Source organism: Aotus nancymaae, unplaced genomic scaffold (assembly GCF_030222135.1).
Source record: "Aotus nancymaae isolate 86718 unplaced genomic scaffold, 86718_ANA_hifiasm-v0.15.2.pri h1tg000029l, whole genome shotgun sequence".
Lineage (NCBI taxonomy): Eukaryota > Metazoa > Chordata > Mammalia > Primates > Aotidae > Aotus > Aotus nancymaae.
Window position 1 is genome coordinate 68,135,001 of NW_026988442.1, and position 18,971 is coordinate 68,153,971.

The 18,971-nt window shown below is 37.6% G+C and overlaps 1 protein-coding gene and 1 long non-coding RNA gene across 2 annotated transcripts in view; one reads left to right on the top strand and one right to left on the bottom strand.

Moving 5' to 3' along the window:
- The window catches only part of GTDC1 (glycosyltransferase like domain containing 1), a 406,979-nt gene extending 395,164 nt beyond the window's left edge, over positions 1-11,815 (top strand). The window contains 3 exon segments of the mRNA XM_064382799.1: positions 3,528-3,598; positions 4,304-4,395; positions 9,214-11,815. Of these exon segments, the coding sequence (XP_064238869.1) occupies positions 3,528-3,598; positions 4,304-4,395; positions 9,214-9,297 (247 nt within the window). The 3' untranslated portion in view covers positions 9,298-11,815.
- Positions 1-18,609, bottom strand: part of LOC135276999 (uncharacterized) — a 26,412-nt gene extending 7,803 nt beyond the window's left edge. Inside the window, exons 1-2 of the long non-coding RNA XR_010344608.1 lie at positions 18,024-18,609; positions 14,491-14,646 (exon numbers count right to left, since the gene is read on the bottom strand). This is a non-coding gene — a long non-coding RNA (uncharacterized LOC135276999). The remainder of the gene's footprint in view (positions 1-14,490; positions 14,647-18,023) is intronic.
- Positions 18,610-18,971: the final 362 nt, after the last annotated feature.

The following is an 18,971-nucleotide window of genomic DNA, read 5'->3' on the forward strand; positions in this document are numbered from 1 at the left end:
GACTTTAAAGCATGAATCATTGAGTCAAAGCCGTTCGACTTACTCTATACCCTTTAGAAACAAATTTCACAAAGGATTACTTTAAAATCTCCTTCAGAATATCACCAAAAATTGTTAGAATCTTGTCAGCCATACTATTCAAGATAATTTCTAAAGGGGCCTTATTAAAATGTATCCAAAGAACTTTGAAAAAGAGATGAATTCCATTAACTTGCTCTAGAAGAATACTCATCAGATACACAGAAGTTATCCAGGAAAATACAGATAAATTGGGTATTGTAAATGGAGACACTTAGAAATGTGGCTAATTTTCTTTCTTATCCACTGAAGCAAGCACAGGCTCTGAAAAGGACCAGGTACCGGGGTCCCTCCCCACAGCCCTGGGCAGATGGACCACTACCACTCGGCTTCACGCTGGCTCATTTACTTAGTGTTTTGCAATCCTTAATGTGCACAGCTGGCAGCTGAATGCAGGTTTGATACTAACAGTTTAGACATCTTTAGATGTAGCAGATGGAAAATTTTACACAAATAAAGTAGGAGAAAGTGTGCAATTAGGTTTTTATCTGCAGTTACATGATGCATCCTCTGTTTTAGTTTAGAACATCACCTTAGTGGGTGGTCATGATCTTTTCTTGTATCCAGGCCCTACCTTCTTGACACCACATTTGATCTTGGCTAAATGCCCAAGTACCAAACTTTTGTTTTTGTTGAGTGAGATTGAAATAGGGAATGCAACAATCAGCAAAGCAAAAGACATACCATCAGTGAGATTGTAACAGTCCAGTACATTATGGTTACATTCCTTGCTAGTTAAGTCACTATGGTAAAATCCTTGGCAGGATTTTTTTCAATAGTTTATTCATGATGTTCATTATTATGAGTTGTAAAGAGTATGAGAATTTCATTTTTAAAATGTCTTATGGAATGTATCACTTTCTTAGATCTTGTAGACATGCTGTGGAAACCATAACATAAAATATGAGTTACTTACAATAACTAATTTTAATCCCATCTGCTAAGTATGACAACATTAGCATTTCCACTTAATTAAAAACACCCTTAAAGCAGCAATGTTTTAATCACTCCATTTTATTTACTCTCCTCCGGTGTCACTTATAATTGTAACTTTTTATTTTTTAATAATGAGGGATTTTTTTTCTCCTTGCATCACACAAAAAAGTGCTGTCGATAATTAGCAGTCTTCTGTTATTAGTAGACTCAGGTGTCACAACTGTGTCTCATCCTCATTACAGTAAAAATTTCACCTATCAGATTCATTATTGCTAGATAATGTGACTGAGAGCCTTTGCAGGCCCTCCAGAAAAGTAATTCAGCCAAGCAAAATTATCAGCTAATTATATTTAGAATCAAAAGCCCAACAACTATTTGCAGATAAATTGTATGAATTGAAGTGAATAGATCTGAATATTAAGATTCATAGATTTGGCAGATGATTTGTTAATTGGAATAAAAAGGTCATTTACTAGTCATTTTAACAATAGATCAATTGGAACTCTATTATTTAACTGGTAGTGCCTAAGAATTGAAGTGATGAATAATTGTATTGTCATAAGATGATAATTTTTAAAAATATATATATGAGAAACTTATGAAAATGAATTTTATAAATTAGTTTTAAAATACTGTGACCTATTTAATATATTTTAAAACATAGTCCTCATATAAGTAATGTATATCATAACGAGTCAAAAATAGAACGAAAAGAGATGGTGGGTTTTTTTTCTTGATGAATTAGAAATATAACCATGACTAACATAATTTACAAATAGAAGTTGAAATCCAAAATTTGTAAAATTTTTCTTCCTAAATCAAATAATGCCATTTCTATCTTACTGTATTTTAATTAGCAGAGGTTTTTTGGAAACGGCATGGTACATATTCATATGATGACTCAAAATGTAACTTGGCCTGCAGTTTTCTTTCGGGGAACAGAATACTCTAATTCAAATCCATTATTAAAAAGCAGATAACATGTGCACTCTCTGAAATGCCTATGACTTCACTCTTTTGATTTTATGTAATTATAAGAGAATGTTCATATGTATTTGCTTTTCAATTGGCACAGCATTTAAAAACTGAATGTCTTAAGATAAAGTGCATGCTTTCTTTTGGTCCATAAAGAATATCATTGGTTTATAAACTCAAAACTTTTGTAAATGTTTTATAATATAGTCACAGTGTAGTTTATAGCTGTGCTTATAATAAGAATTTCTATGTGTACCCTATGTGTGTATCACAAAAATAGATACTAGTTTGCATTCTGAAATTAATAATCAGTAACCAGAACCTGTGCCTTCCCACTGTATTATTTTCTAACGTCTATCAGTTCTCAAGCAAAACTTTGAACTCAATATTTTTCCAAGATTTGCAGCTCAAAGTAAATACTTTTCATTTAAACTAATTTCAGTTAACATAGGAAAACAGGGAAAACGTCACCCACTTAAAAACAGCTTAAGTTTCATGTACTTCATCACTGTAAATAAACAAGGTAAACACTGACATGACTTCAGAGTATTCTTGGGTTGAAAAAAATCTGCAGTTCAAAATAAATTTCCCCTTTGGTCAACATTTTGGATGCAATTCAGAGTTTCTCAGAAAATAAACATATTTTAAAGGGTGTTTTGAATTTCACTGCATAATTTCTAGCCAACAGAATGACAGTGGTATCTTTAAAGTTGATTATATGTCAGATCAATAGCTATTATGCAGAGCTAACGCAGAAGGACGACGCAATACCTTGCTTCTGCTTAACCCTTCTACTGTGACGTGAAGAAAAACTTCCCATAGGTGGGTCCATGGGGAAATCCTCTCACAAAGTGAAACTTTCATGTTTGTTTGCTTAATAATACAAGTATTCTTTGCTGATAAAATGGAAAGTAAGCTGAATTTTTAGTCAAGAAAGCAAAATGTTCACTAAAGTAATCTTCATGAGAGTTTTTCAACAAAAGGGGGAAGAGTTTTACATTCTGCATAATAACAAATTGTTTTGAAGGATGAGCTTAAAATGAAAATGCCCCATTACAACAGATTGTAAATTTTTTTCTGATGCTTTTAAAAGTGCCTCAACCTTTTCCAGGGCTACAGTGCTAAAGTGAAGTATTTGCTATTTTATTTAAACATTTTTGAAAAATGAACATTCTGAGGCTCTGCAGCATTATTAAGAAAAGCTGTCCATACTTTACCATGTTGTTACATGTGTTTATCTGCTGATTATAAAATGTGTTAAACAGTATTTTAAAAACAAAAAAAAAATGCAGAGCTGCGCTTTGATTAATTCAGTGAACAAAACATATGCTGTTGGTTCTGTTCTATGAAATTCATATATGATCAATAAAATCTTTTAAAAGAGCAACTTTGGCTTTTAGAATTATACTGCCGACCATGTTTTTTGTCCCAGTTAACTCTGGGCTCATTCTGTTAACTTAGGCAAACAAAACCACTTTCTGGCTATGATGGTAATGTCTTTTTAATATATTCTTACACTCTTTCTAAATTTTCTCTAGGTTGGAAGCTGTGTACTGTGGGTGTTACCCACTTTGTCCTAAAGATTTGGTTTATCCCGAAATATTTCCAGGTAGCTGCTTTAATGTGCCTTCATCTTTATTGAGATTTAATATATGATTCATGCTAAATTAGAAAGTTTGAAAACAAACTTAGGCAGGAGCAATTGTTTATTTGGCAAGTCAACATGTTAGTGTTAAGGAAAATTTTAAGTGTTTTAATACATTAGAGTAAGCTTATATTTACCATCTGTTCTTTTAAGATAACAAAAAAGCAAGTTTTCAAATAACATTCTTCATTGTTAGCATACACATCCCATAATGATGGATTTTTATAAGCAGGTCAATGTTGCTGCAATTGCTTACAGATTTTTTTTTTTAATGATACACACAGAGAAAAATCAGGGACTGAAAGTCACACCAAATTATTTAAACAATTGACTAGTTAATAATATGCAACTGTTCTACAGGGTACATACGGCTATAGTACCAGTTTTTTGAAAAAATTCTCATCACTAAATATATCACATATGCATTGTGTTACATTAGAATAATGTATTTTAATCACCCAAAGGAGATGTCTAAACAGCACAACTACACAGTCTTATTTAGCATTAAACATCCTTGTGAGCTGAGGTAACCTTATAAAATCATGCTTAAATAATGTAAAACACGAGGCAGCACAGAGCAATATGCATTTTTAATTAGTAAAGTGACTAATATCGAGTGTGTGCTTTGAGGTTTTTGTTTCATTAAAAATGTATCTGTTTTTCCTGCAGCTGAATATCTGTATTCAACACCTGAACAGCTTTCAAAAAGGCTCCAGAATTTCTGCAAGAGACCAGATATTATAAGAAAACATCTCTATAAGGTAGTTATTGAGAAGAGATTTACATTGTATAAACGCCATATTGAAGTACAAAGAAAAATCTTAAAAAAAAAAAAACATTTAATTAACATACTAATGTTTAAAGGAAACATGCTAGGGAGGGATATTAGTTGTTACACTAACAAGGATTAATTAAACTGGATGCCAGTTGTATTAACCTAGGTCTTATGAAATACGTGCACTTAATGCACGGTACATGCTTTTTTTTAAATTTATTGTTTTCTAAGATGACTGTCCTTTACATTTAGCCCCTAGAGGCTTATAAAAACGAACCTGGATTAATGTAACTCATTAGTTTAAAAGGAAGTAAAGGAAAGATTCTACAATTATACTAATGAGGATAAGCCTTTCTTCCCATCATAATGAAATCTTTAGTCCTCAAAAATTCAGGTGAATGACATTAGTGAAGTTTGGTGTTCATTTTTGAACTACTTGAAAGGTGATTTTTAAGAATTGAATATTTCTCTTATCCATTTAATAAAAATCCCCAGTTTCTTTAGAATAAGAATGTCAGCCTCATCTCTGAATGGCAAAGGGAAAATAGTGTAAACAGCATCATTATTCACTCCCCTCGTTCATTATCTTCTTTTCCTTATTTGAATCAAGAATTTTACATTGTTGAAATAGTAACACAAAGAAGCCCTACTAAAAGTCTAAGTAATTGAACTAGGATAAATCTGCTTTATGAGTTTCGAAGGTGGCTCTAGGCCATGAGTAATATACCTTTTTATATTCTTCAAATGTAGCATCTTCATTTTACATAAATCCAGTATAGTTTATAATCTTGCAGTTTTATAATCCAGCATATTTTAATTTTCCTACATTAATATATAACCTTCTGCATGAAATACAGTTCTCTGCCTTTTTTTTTCTCCTTTCCCTGTTCATAGCCTAAAATACATATTTACATAGTGATACATCAAAACATGACTTTGTTTCTACAGGAAACAGTTAAACTTCAAGAAAAAGAGAGAGAACCAAAAATGCAATTTAACACCCAATTTCAAGCTCATTATCTTTCATTGTCTATTAACTTGGCAATGGTTCAGAAGGTAGCTCATAATAGTTTAAAATGCTGACTGAACAGTTCCAGCTTCAGTATTACTCCTTGAGTCAATACTATTGTATTGTATACATGGGAAGCTCCACAGAGGAAACACTCGTCCAAGGTTTACCTCAATATTTCTTAATTTTTAAAGTTCAGTAGCAGTTTTGTTTGTATGAAATATCAATCGACTAGTTTCCCATGTGATAGACTGTCAAAATATGCAGATAGTGAAAATTGAGGAAATACAAGTATTAGTACAAATTTGAATTTTCTATATATGACACAAAGCTATTTTCGGTGAGTTCTCAGTCAAATTATTGATTTTTCCTCCTTTTGAATTTTTGGTGACGTATTTATAAATGTATTTCCACCATTAAATGTATCAGTTTGTAACACTGCTTAGCCCTGTTATTCTGCATCTGCAAATTTTTAACTATTTCAAAAGTCACTGCAACAAGTTGCCTCTAGTAAGAAAAGAAAGCAGATGTCCAGTTGAAATATTTTCATTCAACTATTGCCATAACATAGCTATAATTATTTATTTTACAAACAACTTCTGAAAAAAAGGAATGGCAGCTTAGAGATATGTTGTTAATATACCAAATTGTTCTTCACACAGCTTAAACGAAAACATGTATTTTAAATGATATTTCATTGAGCTGTTACATGTTAGTACCTAAATATTTTTTAGTTTGTACACCCTAAAAACTTGCATCTCAAAGTTTTATGAATTAGAAATTCATGCAAAAGCATTTATAAGAGCTTATTTATATAATTCATTTTTAAGTATTGTGTACCATGGATTTTTCTCTTATAAATCTATAATACATTTTCACATAACCCTTCATCCATAGTGCTTAGTGATATTGTCTAAAAATTTCAGAAATCAATAAATTAGTCTAAAATTTTAAGTAATCAAGAGTTTTATGATACAATTATTAGGAAAAACTGGCATGTTGCAAGTTATAGAGTTAAAAGCACAGGAAGGACCACAGATTTAGTTTGTGTGTTGTTATGGGATTTAAAGCCAAAAAAAAAGAGTGCCTTGTAAGCCTTTATAATAATGGTACAACAAGTTATTGTAATTTTTTATCTTGTGTTTTATAAATAGACACATTTTCAGGTAACATTTGCTTTTGCTAAATACTAGAGAATTAGCATTTTAGCTTTTACCTACTTTTCTTATGCAGTCGGAGAAGATCTTTTGTGCGTACTGTGAAAAGAATGTTGGGAGTTATTTTTAGATTTATTTCATTGGACAGTGCTGTTTTGCTTTTATAAAACATATGCTTCTAAGATCTAAAAGGATAGAATGTCACTGAATTCTTTAATTTGTTCCTTTTACATTTTTACACCTTACTCTTTTTTTGTTGTTAAAAGTTTACATTTTAAAATCATTTCAACTTCTTATCATATAGAGTTCACTTTAGGATAGGATTTTTCATATGGATTCACACTTAGAAATTTAATGACTAGAATAAGGCTACTAACACTTGGCTTTCTTCTCACATCAGACATTATACTTTCAATATGAGTGAGAGTTTGGGGTATAACTTGAAGCAGGATTTGAAACAGAATGCTAGTAAGTGAAAAGCAGAAACAGAATTTACTTTTTTTCTTAAAGTGACTCCTTCTATCACAGAACACTTGTGTCTCTGACTTCCCACCTGAAATAGTTTCAGACCTGAAATGTGTAAATTCCTCATTTGCATGCAAGTGTGTACTTGCTCACTCTCTTACACACACATGCACACACACGCACGTGTGCACACATACACACACACACTTCCCTTAGGATCATTAGAGAAATCTAGTACATGCAAAAATTAAATGTATCTTAATAATTTTTAAAAACCTAAAACCATTTTTCTTAATTTAAAAAATATAAAACCACTTCTTAGAAAGTTTATGTCGACAGTTTAGTCATTGACTGTAAACTTGTGCTGTCGACACGTGCTTTTTCAGGTCAGGCAGATGCCCCAGATACGTACTTCTCACAGAGATAAAATAGGGACCTCTTCAGTGACTCCTCTAAACGTAACTTGAACACAGGTTTCTAGAAGTGATCACAAAAGAATCAGCCATGGATTGACTTCGTAAACTAACAATAGTTCTTCCTTTCTAACCCAAGCAAGTCTAATATCGTGAAGTTGTTTTTTTTGGGTTTTTTTTTTGCCTCTCTTTTATTATACTATGTGAATTTACTTACTGAAAATTCTCAACAATTATTTGAGATTAGTATTTCATGCTTTTAGAGAACCCTGATCATTATATTTTTAAATGCTGTTGAAAGACATTTTATAGCTATTTCCTTATTACCAGTATTGAAATGAATGTAAGGGTACAAATAGGGCAGTTGTAGAAGGTAGACATCATTCGGATTGACAAGAGATTTTCATTCTTGTCTCATTTTTCATTTACTTTCATTTATAAATTGAATGGTATTCTCTGGTTTAAAAAGAGAGAGAGAGATGCCATTCTTTCTTTTGCTTTTTCAAAGTGACTTGTAGTTTCTTAAGATTTTTTCAGGTGATCGCTGCTAATTTTTTTATACTCTTCAAGTTCTCCAACATGACAAAACCTTTATGACCTGCTGTTATTTGGAAGAGAAAAGAATTTTTAGAGTTCTGCCTGAAACTAGTTCCAAACAATAATTAAGCTTAAAATTCACACTCATTGCCCAGAAAAGCCATTTGTAGTTATCTTGATTATGTCAAGCTATCTATACCTGAACCACCGCCAAGCCACTTTGCTTCCTTCAAGAAACTGGTCACTTTACAGTTCCCTTTTAATTTGAGCATAAACTTCAGATTTGAATAAGGTGCTGCTCACTAGTTTTAATACTGCTCCAGAGTCCTTACTTTTTTCTTAAACATGACAACTTAAATGCTTGTGACATTCTAAAAATTCTAAACTCTCTCAACTGCACCAGCACAATTAAGGCAAATTCTCAGTCTCTCACTCTTTCTCTCTCTCTCCCCTCTGCCTTTCCCTCCCTTCCCTTTCTTTTTCCCTCTCTCCCTTCCTTCCTTCATTCTTCACCTCCTCCCTCAATTTTATTTGGTCTGGCTTTCCTTTGATTTGTCTAAATAAAATAAAAGGAAAAAGCCATTTAGCATCACAGATATGCTTTGGCTGATTAAGATCAGTGAGAAGTTTTGTCCTTCTCTGCTTACTCATTTGCAACCTGACCTTTCTTGGCCTCTTTATGACTCATCTGTAAACCTGGAAGAATATTTTTTTTTAAAATAGCATTTTCCCCCTGAGGTACTGCTATAATGAAATAATGAATACAAACCTGTTGTAAATATGAAGCGCTTTATAAATTTCACATAATAGCAGTAGTGGCATTTATCTTTGTGTCTTCATCATTTAAAAGTAAAATTCATATTAGCAAAAACTTGTATGTATAGTGTTATGTCTTGTGTTTTATAAAAGTTAAACGTTGGATGATGAACTTCCAATGGCTGTCATTCATAACATAAACCAAAAAATCCGTGTGCAACAGAATATACCCATTTGCAAAAAGCGGTAGCCTTCTTCTCTGGTTGGAAATACAACGACACTTTAAACCAATCAGAAATTGAGATTTCTTGAGGTGATGAAACTCAAGAACCATTTACTTGGTGGCTTTTTGAAATGTAATTGACGTAAGTGATGCAAGTTTGTGATATAAATTTTCAGCATACTTTCATCTTTCAGTCATTAATGCTCTTCACTTCTTTCTCTTCTCTCCCTCCTCCTCACTGCAGGGTGAAATCACTCCGTTTTCTTGGGCAGCCCTACATGGTAAATTCAGGTCTCTGCTTACAACAGAACCTAGGGAAGATTTGTGACAGATGGGGCTAAGTCACAAACTTGCAGCCTAAGGCAGAATCTGAAGAACTTTCCAGAGTGTGCCCATATTTACCTGATCAGAGAGAAAAGAAAATCTGCAGAGGAAGCTGAGCCTGGCTGCTTGTCATAGCTGACACAGAGCCATCTGCCACAAACCTGTGGCGGCTTCAGATCTCCAATCCCTGCCACCACCCCAACTCAAATTAAATACAGATTCCTAGAGACGTTATGATGGTTACACATGTCCTCGGCATCACATGTAGGAGACTGTTCAAAAAAATATGTGGCCTGTTGTATAACCGCACTCATGTATCCCATATGTGGTGCCACATTGAATTTCCGGTTGAATCCGTTTTTATCCTTTGTACTGGATGACATGGTGCCTGAATTCTTTCTTTTCGCCGACACGATGGCAGCCAAACTGCAGCTTCAAACGCTCACACTTGGCTGGGTTTCTACCTAGGTTGCCAGGTTATCATCGGAGCCTTCTTGTGTCCTCAAAGGGCCACGAGGCCTGAAAGGAGGATCAGAATGCTACGGAACTAATTGGGCAGCCATCGCAGAATTGTTTGTGGGCAAAGGGCTGCTTTAGCACTTCTCTTTTAGCAAATTAATGACTCTCAGGCACAGGTTTTTAAGTGAAGATATTAATAAGAGGTCTGGCAGGTATTCCCATGATTCACATAGTTACATTTGCATTTCATTAATCTTAAAGAAAGTTGCAAGATAAACAGCTGTAATTCGGACAAGCATGACAAACACAGTGAGGCCATCTAGCCCATAAAATGAACACTGACATAGTTGTTTTAATTTTTTTCCCGGGTAAAAATAGAGAAATCAAAATACTTCTAACAAAACCAGTAATTTTGATAGAAATATTTCTTAAAAATACTTGCATCCACCTACAAATATAAGCTTTTCAAGATAAACGCTTGTGATTCCAATAGTCAAACTGCTGTGTTTGTTGATGTAAAGATGTTTTGAATAGCTAGATGGTAAAATAAGTTTTTAATAAAGTACCCACTGCCATTTTTAATTAGCATATTCATTTCCGTATAGATGTATACATTTACCTATATGTTTCTCACTGAATGTTTCCTTGTGACAGAGACAACGAATACAATTGTTTCTTTTCCGGATGAACAAGGATCTGTTTTGCAAATGTTTGTAAGATATTATGACATTTCCAAGATTTTCTTTGCATTCTGGAAAGCAGGAGGTAAACATTTGTAGTCATTAAGGTAAAGTCTGTTGATAAACCATCTTCTGTTTACTGACAGGTAAATTGTAACTTTCCTAGCTTTTGAAATGAATAACTTCTATACACCACAGAGTGAGGCACAGCCAGGGAAAGGTGGCTAGACAAGGGGCAAGCTAGGCTTTCTGGCTTCTGGAAGGATTGAGTGGGCTAGCAGGCATCTTAGATAGAGAAGGCAGTGATTCAGAAGTCCAATAAGGCCCATTTGACAGGTAGCAAAATCGAAAGCAGGAAATAGATAAGGTTAGGGAGTCAGACAAAGGCCTTGGGAGAGAGGCAGTATTGCATATCAAAGAAATCAGGAGTTCAGAGTCCATGAGGCCTGGGAATTTAAAAGCAGGAAGAGTAAGAAGCAGAAACAACAAGCTCCATCTGAACAGACTCCTCCCTCCAACCTTTATGAGACCCACAGTGTGTGATGGGCCACCACAGCACTGGCTTCTAGACTCTTACAGGGAAGCCAGTGAACAAAATTACCTCCTCACCCAGAAAACAAAGAGCTAAGGACTATTTTGGAAGTTCCTTCCCGTCTAAGACTGTGGAACTCAGAATCTAGCAGGTGTGCTCCTTTGGAGAGCAAAACTAAAGATATAAATATGAATAAGAAATTCTTTGCCACTTCTCCTGGGCAGGGTTATACTTTATGCTGTCTACTGAGATAAACCAGATGTGTCAGTTTGCTTCTGTCAGGTGCTATGTCACAGATGACATCTTCTCAAAATAATATTGTCTCACAACCAGGAAATAGTGCTTCATTGACTTTGTTTTTCTATTCTGAAAATAATAGGCTTATACTTTATAGTGGCTAGGATATTCTACACACGACTAGTACCCATATGTCTTTTCTCACTAATTGATAGGGGAAAAAAAGCACTAAACATTTATGTATTTTCCTGATTTAGGCAAATATAATATTGAAAGTTACCTGTATGTGGGCATTTTTTCTACACTCATAAACGCAAATCAAATTCTGCCTTTAGCTGTGGCCAACATTCCTCCCAGGACAAAAACTTACATTAAAGGTGTCACTTATTTGCATGATGCTGAGATTTGCAGTTTATAAAATTAAAAAAAAACAAACAAACATATGAAGACTGTAATGTCAGAGTTGCTATTCATTCACATAAGCAATAAAATGTTTTATAAATGTGTAATTCTTAACATTTAAAAATATGTAGGAGTGCGTGTGCATGTGCGCACATGGTTCTCAACGCCCATGACCTAGTGGAATGGAGTGTTATTAAATAAGTTTATCAGCATTTTGTTGAAGTCTCAGTGGATAATTGGGACTACAATATAACTCATGAATTGTTTCCCTTTTCAACCACCCCCATCATTTATTGTTTTGAGTTATGTTTGATGGAAAATTCAGTCGTTTTTTTTAACTTTCAATTGTTAATTTTTTCTTTTCCAATTTTAATTGTAAGTATCTTTAAAAGTCCATCCATCATCAAGACTTTGATACAATGTCTTGAAACACAGTTTGCCCTAAACTTAATCTGTGTTTCTGGCTAGGTGTTTCTGTAACAACTGTCAGGGCACCTGGTTCTTAACCTACTCGTTTATACTGTGTTGATCAGAAATAGATGCAAATACCTTTTTTAAAATGCTCCTGGTTTAATAAGCATCCTTCAAATACAGTTAAGCTTAAATGCCCTGCTCCTGTTCTCAATCCTTCAGACATCAATATGGCAGCAGAATCCATAAGTCCATGGAAATTCAGCCATAGAGGGCTGCATAGATTAATTTCAACACCTTGAAATGCATCTGGAAGCAAAGATTTCATTTTATGTTGAAGGTGTTAATTATATTTGATATTTTTAAAAGTAAAATCTGTTTTTGAGAAAGCATCTGCTACCCAGAAATATTATGAGCCACAAAAGAAATTTCACTTAGGTCTCAAAAGATACTTTCTGTGAATGATAGAATCAGTTTTCAAATGATAGTCCGTGCTTTCTTTTAATGCTGACATGCACCATGAGCCTTCTTCTTCTATTGACTATTGACCCAACTTCCTATCTTTTTCAGTGGAAAATTTGGGACTGTTTAATATTAGATCTTATGTTTAACAAAGAAGAGAGTATATCATAAACCGCTGACTTGAACATGTTTCATTTTAAAATTTGATTTGCGGTACAGACAACTAATGCTACTATCCTATGCCCTCTCTTCAAAGCTATTCATTAAAATATAACTGGGGAAGTTTTAAAAACATACAAGCAATTCTACATGCTGTTCAAAGATACATACCTGTGTGATTAAAGTACAGTATTACAGAAAACCTGGGAATTAACCAAACTTACAATAATGGTTACATCAGAGGAGCTATGGCAGAGAAGAACAGAGCATAGAAGTGGGGAGAGGCGCATTCATTGCATGATGAGCAGTCTGTTTCTTAAGCTCGGTCATGCTCTACAAAGGCTTCTTGCCATTCTTTATGACTTTTCATCATGTCTTCAGTGTATTTATTGGATATACCTTTTGATAGGAGATATAAATACTTTAGGAAGCATGTTACTAGTTTTGCTATCAGTCTGTCCGTAACATTTCTTGTCTTCCTCAACTATTGATTGTGTCAGAAAACTGCTTCCCTCAGACAGTGACAGAAACGACTCTACTGCCAACTTTGCATGAGAAGACTTTCCTCTACTTAACAGGAGCTAGGGACTTCACCCCAACCCTCATGCTGTGGAGAAAGTCAGACTTAACTATCCCTGAGTTCGTTTCTTGGGGCTGCTGATCACCATTTCTAACTGATGCCTGTGGCATTGCAAACACAAGATGGAAAACTGTAGCTCTGAACTCCCTTTTAAAGGGTAAGGAAAGGAAGACGAATGCAGATGTTAAATGAGCCCAGTCTTTTGGATCTCAAAAAGTTCAGAGCTGCCTGTTAGAGCACAAGAGCTCTCTGAGCTCCCGTCCACACTGCCCAGTCCCCGGAGTGTTGCCTGTCCCCTTTCCTCTTCAAGACACAGGAGCGAATCATGGTCTCTGTCCTTTCCTTGCAATCTATCCCAGGGGAAGAGTTCTCCCTGGTATCTGTGGGATGCCTCGTTGCATGTGAGGCACAGATGGCTTCAGGGACCAGGCTCCCCACTCACTCTGCAGTACATTTCTCTATATTGGAATTTGGGATCAGTTTTTTCAGGTGTCCTGCCATCATCTATCATTATCTGACTGATTCCTTATCCTCTTCCAACTCCAAGGAGAGGATCCTAATTGTTTTTATAAACTGATATAAGGAATTGATGATTCTTAGAAGATCATTTTAAATGGTTATATTACTTTCCTATCAATTACTGCATTTAAATAGCAGGCCTGAGGTGTGGTGCTAGAAGATGTGACTCCTAGGAATACTGGTATGACCTTTCTCAAGCAATTTGAAATCCTTTAGATCTGCAACTTTAATGTTTCCAGTATCATTTCACAAACGAGAAAATTAAGGCACATATAGTGACATATTCAGGAGCTGAAGTGTGTTACAGAAACAAGATTTTTTTGTATAAGCCTTTCGCTATGTGGCATGCTGTCATTGTCACCCATGTGCCGTTCAGGAAGCACCAAGTGCAGTGTGCATGACTCAGTAGGACCCCTAGTTCCCTTTTATTTCTCTTTCCAGCTGGCAGGAGGCAGCAAAGGGCAGTGGGGGTGTTTATTTTGTGGCCCACATTTCTGACGTTAAAAGGGATATTAAGAGACCGTGTAGTGTGGCCAATATTTTAATTGTTTTTATTATTACTCTGATTCTCCCTTTAGGGAGGCATTCAGTGAGTATACCCTATCTGTCACAGGCCCCAACCACTCCCTGTGGTCTTACCCTCTGCTGAATTCATACATTTAGGTAACTTCCCTGGGCCTCCTGAGAAGCACTTATTTTTGTAACCTCCTATATTTGAGATGTAGGAAACTGGGGCCTGAGGAGGAGTTGACTTGCCTTGGGTCCCACAGTGGTACAGGCAGATCTAGAACTCAGATTTTCCAGGGCTCTTTCACTAGGCTGTGGTTGGGCAGTAGTCAAGACCAACTCTTCAAGAAGGGAAAAACATCTGTCTTCTCATCTCTTTCTCGTCTTTCTTCCTTCTGACTTTCACTGTCAGAATAAATGTGTTAATAAGTCGCTAATACCTTACTCTAGGTGTATTTCATGTTACACCTGCCAGTATTTGTATTCTCAGTGACCAAAAGGAGAGGAATGCAGAAGAATTGATTTCTGTACTAAAAGTTCAGACTCTGTGGCGTTTGTGATATTTCTGAACAACTAATCCTTCTCTACTGCCTTTCGAATCATACAGCGACAACGCTGCTCACCCAGGTATGTATAAGGCTGACCTTCATCCGAAAGGCAGCCCCCCGCACCTTCCCGCACAGGGCGGAAGAGCAGAGGGAGCAGGTGGCAGCGTGGTAGCACCTTTAACTGTGCAGCACTGGGCCTGCTTCCTCTCATCCAAAAGTGATAACACAGAAATTACATCCCGAGACTTACTTTCCCAGAAAGAAAACGAAGGGGAGAGATAACTTAAAAAGGTGAAACTTCTAATATGGTATTAGACTGTAATTCATAGGGAAATTTATGCCTGAGATATGAATTTCTGAAAATAGGGGGCTTTTTGGAAGGGAAACACTGACACGTCCTTAATTATAGAGTAATAAATACCAATGGTATATTATCTTTGGATATTTCCTTACACAGATATCAAAGCATGCAGCTGTTTTTGAAAACTGATTATCAAGTACAATATAAGTATATTACATCTTACACTTACAACACACCCTTCAACTAAGCAGCATCATGGAGCACTTAACGGTGAGAAACAGAGCTGCTCATAGTAGAAACCTAACTGAACAAATTAGCTTTGAATTGTAACTTAAGAATCATAGTCAAACCAAAGCGCCTGTCCTTGCCAGGAAAGGCATTCCAAAGGCAGAGAGCATGCCAAGTAAAAAGCCTTTGCTTCAGGATTATGGAGGCAGTTCTGAAAAGCCAGCATAACTTAATGATCAATCAGAAAAATATAGAGCAGTAACTACACAACTGAAGGATGCATAAAAATTGTACAAAGCGTTAATAGTAGAATGGGGAGGTAGGATGGGATTTTACCAGCAAGTATTAAGCTCTTAGAAAGCTTCATTTATTGCCTTCACGCAGTAGAAAGAGAAAGAGAAAGACAAAAACATGGTCAAAGAAAAGTATGTGGACAAATGTAGGGGGTAGAAAAGGAAATGAAGGTTAAGCAAGGCCAATATGATTCAGAATAAAAGGGAGGGAGGGAAGTATAAGGAGCCAGCTGCAATTACTGAATGTTACATTAAGAAGAGCTGAAATTGAGAGGGGGAGGTCTTGAGTATTTTACTAAGTGGATTAATGTCCTCTTCCTTGGGTGTCTGAAGTTGCAGATTTTAATTTATTTAGTGCAGGGATTTATTATGGAATTTTTAATGGGTGGGGGAGATAAACAGGGACAATTATAAACTCTTAGGAAGTAGAAAAGAGGACCACCATATAATACTTTCTGTAAATTTAACTGTAATAAACAGAGTTTCAAGCTATGGACAAAGATAGTCAAAAAAATGTTTAGTCCATGATAATAGGATTTAAAGGGAAATAAGAGGTATGTCCAAAAAAACTTAAAAGACCAAAACAAAGAAAGAAAAACCCACATAGATGTGTGAAGCCAAGGATTTTGAATGGAGCTAGTTTTATTGCTGTTCTCCTTTCTCCACCCATTTTAAAAAATAAGTCATAACTCTGGCATTTAAAAACCTACTCATGCACATCATTTATTAATATAAACTTAATCCTGTGCTATTCTTTGGTGGGTGGTAAGAACATGAACTAACAACAACTGGACGAAAATGATGGCAACAGGACGATCCACTCAAACACAGGAAAGCCAAAAGAAAAAAACTCCTGATCTGCTCCTTCACCTTACTTGTTTTACAGAAGGATAAAGCCAAAAAGGGGAGAGGGTGTGGCTAAACCACAGAAAGACTGGATGCCTAAAGGAAAAATCTTAAAGTTTTCCTAAATATGTATTAGAAGTGGCAGGGGGATTTAAACCTTGCATGATTTCCATCATTTTGTTAATCTGCTAATCTGCTTCCCTGGAAGGTGAGAAAGAGTGCTCTCTGTCTTCTGCAATTGAAGAGACTAGGGCAGAAACTTGGTCACGTTCTTATCCGTGAGTTCTTATACCTGGCCGTCGTCTGGCTAGCAACCAGTCCACAGACTACTGGTTCAGGCATTTGCCTGGCAATAATGTTAGCCATCATTTAAATTGTTAAATATGAACCAGAAAATCTTTAAGAATTACTGATAGGCAGCTGTTAATATTGAATGTAATAGTATTTGGGGTGTGGGTAAATCATTTGACTGGAACCACGTGGGGGAAAAAAAGGACTTGGAAATCTTTTTTTAAATGCTGTTGGGGAGATGGCATTAATGAAAAATATATAACTGAAAGTGGAAAAAAACATCTACAAAGAGGAAGATAGTTAAAAATAACTAAGCAAAGCAGCCTTGTCACCTTCGACCTGATGCTTCATTGTATCGGAAGAAAGTAAACAGATTGCTAACAAAGAGACAACCCCTTCTAATTTCCAGAACTGGCCCAGCAACAGGAGGAGGAAAATAGAGAAGAATGCACTGTGTGGTGGCTCAGGGTGATCCTTTGAGTATTAAAAATGAGGGCACAGACCTAGAGGTTTTTAATGGTCAGTGGGTGGACTTTAGATTCTGAACACTTCCACCTTCTATGGAGAATTCGGGACACGGTGGCGTTAAACCAGTATCTTAAATCCCAGGGACAGGGTGGAGATTGCTTTGTGATCATGATTAATTAAAAGGAAAGAAATCAAAGCAGACATCTCTCCTTTTTCTATTTGAGCCGCAGAGCCATGGAGGGGAACTTGTGCTCTCCGGTGCTTGCAGCTATGTCCCTGGCTTTCAATCGGCTTGGCTTCTCCCCTTGTATTTCTAATGCTGTGATAACAGGCCAATAAAATAGAATCTACAAAATTGCAAAACAAAATTGTGTGTATGTGTGTGTGTATTCGAATTTTACTGAAGATAATGAATTGCAACATTCTAAGCACAAAAATTTTTAACTTAAAATATATGAGTAATGAAGTTTTAAAGCAGCAAAATGTGCTCAAGCGGAGCATTTGTAGTCCCTTTTTTGTAAGAGGTTCCCCAGACCTCTGGGTGCATCAGCAAACTGTCTTCCTACACGAAGGAGCGTGCAGCTGCGATTTGGCCCCGGGCACCACCTATCCAGAGTCACTACCTAATGCATTTTACATTTACACACTTTGTCAAGGGGTGGGGGGCAGGTAAGAAGGGGCCTCCCCCCACCCCCCAGCGTTCTGTTTCGTTTTGTCGCGGCCGTCAGCTGACACATGGAAAATGTGGTGTACGGTTTTGTTTGCCTTTAATCTGTAATTAAGGATCCCTTGTCTGGGGCTTGCTACCTCTTTTCTTTCTGCCTCCCTGCGGCTCGGGTCTTCCGCCCTCACTCGGGTCTGGCCTGGCGCACCGCAGCCTGGGAGCTCGGGGTCGCTGGGCGGAGAAGCGGGCAGTGGGGATGCAGGGGGCGCAGGGGCCTCCGTGGGGCCCGGCCCTCGCCTGCCCGAGAGAGCGCGCGCCCCGACACGCCGGCCCTGGCTCGCCCGAGCCCCAGACCAGCTAGTGCCTTGCGTCGGGGCAGCTGCGCCCGCGTTGCCCAGAGCGGGTCACCTCGCCGCGCGTCCGTTCACTCCACACCGCGGCGTCTGAGCGGCCAGCGAGCCCGAGCTCCGGTCGGCGGCGGCGCCCGCCCTCGACGCCTAGCTCGGTCTCGTCCGGAGCGAGTGGGGAGAGTTCTGCACCTTTCGGGCGCGGGAACATGAGGGGCGGGAGGGTGGGGGGAAACGTTGAGGTCACGAAGTCATCACCCGCTCCTCTCGCCGGCGTGGGCGCTGCGGGAGCGCAGAGCCGGAGCACGAGGGTCTCGTCCCCGGGCGCGGGCCCCGCCAGCCCCCGGCGCTCCCACCCCCGCGCACTCCCTCGCACCCCCGCGCTGGCACGCGCGCCCTGGCGCCTGCACACCCCGCCACGCGCGCGCTGTCACGCACACACACCGGCACGCACCCGCCACGCGCGCGCCGACACTTCCAGGCTGGCACACGTGCACGCGGCGGGGGCCCACTCCTGCCCGGGTTTGGCTGTGCGGGGCTCGCGTGCTCCCTCTCGGGCACCCCTGGGAAGAGAGCCCAGCCCGGTGGGCCAGCACCCTGTGCGTAAGCGTTTGAGGATTTCACTGAACTCGGGTCCCTCAGTGCGTCCTCATCGTATTCACCCAGTCCCCAGCGAGTGAATACGATGAGGACGCACTAAGCAAAACCAGAAACACCGATGCCTACTACCTTTTTAAAAAATAT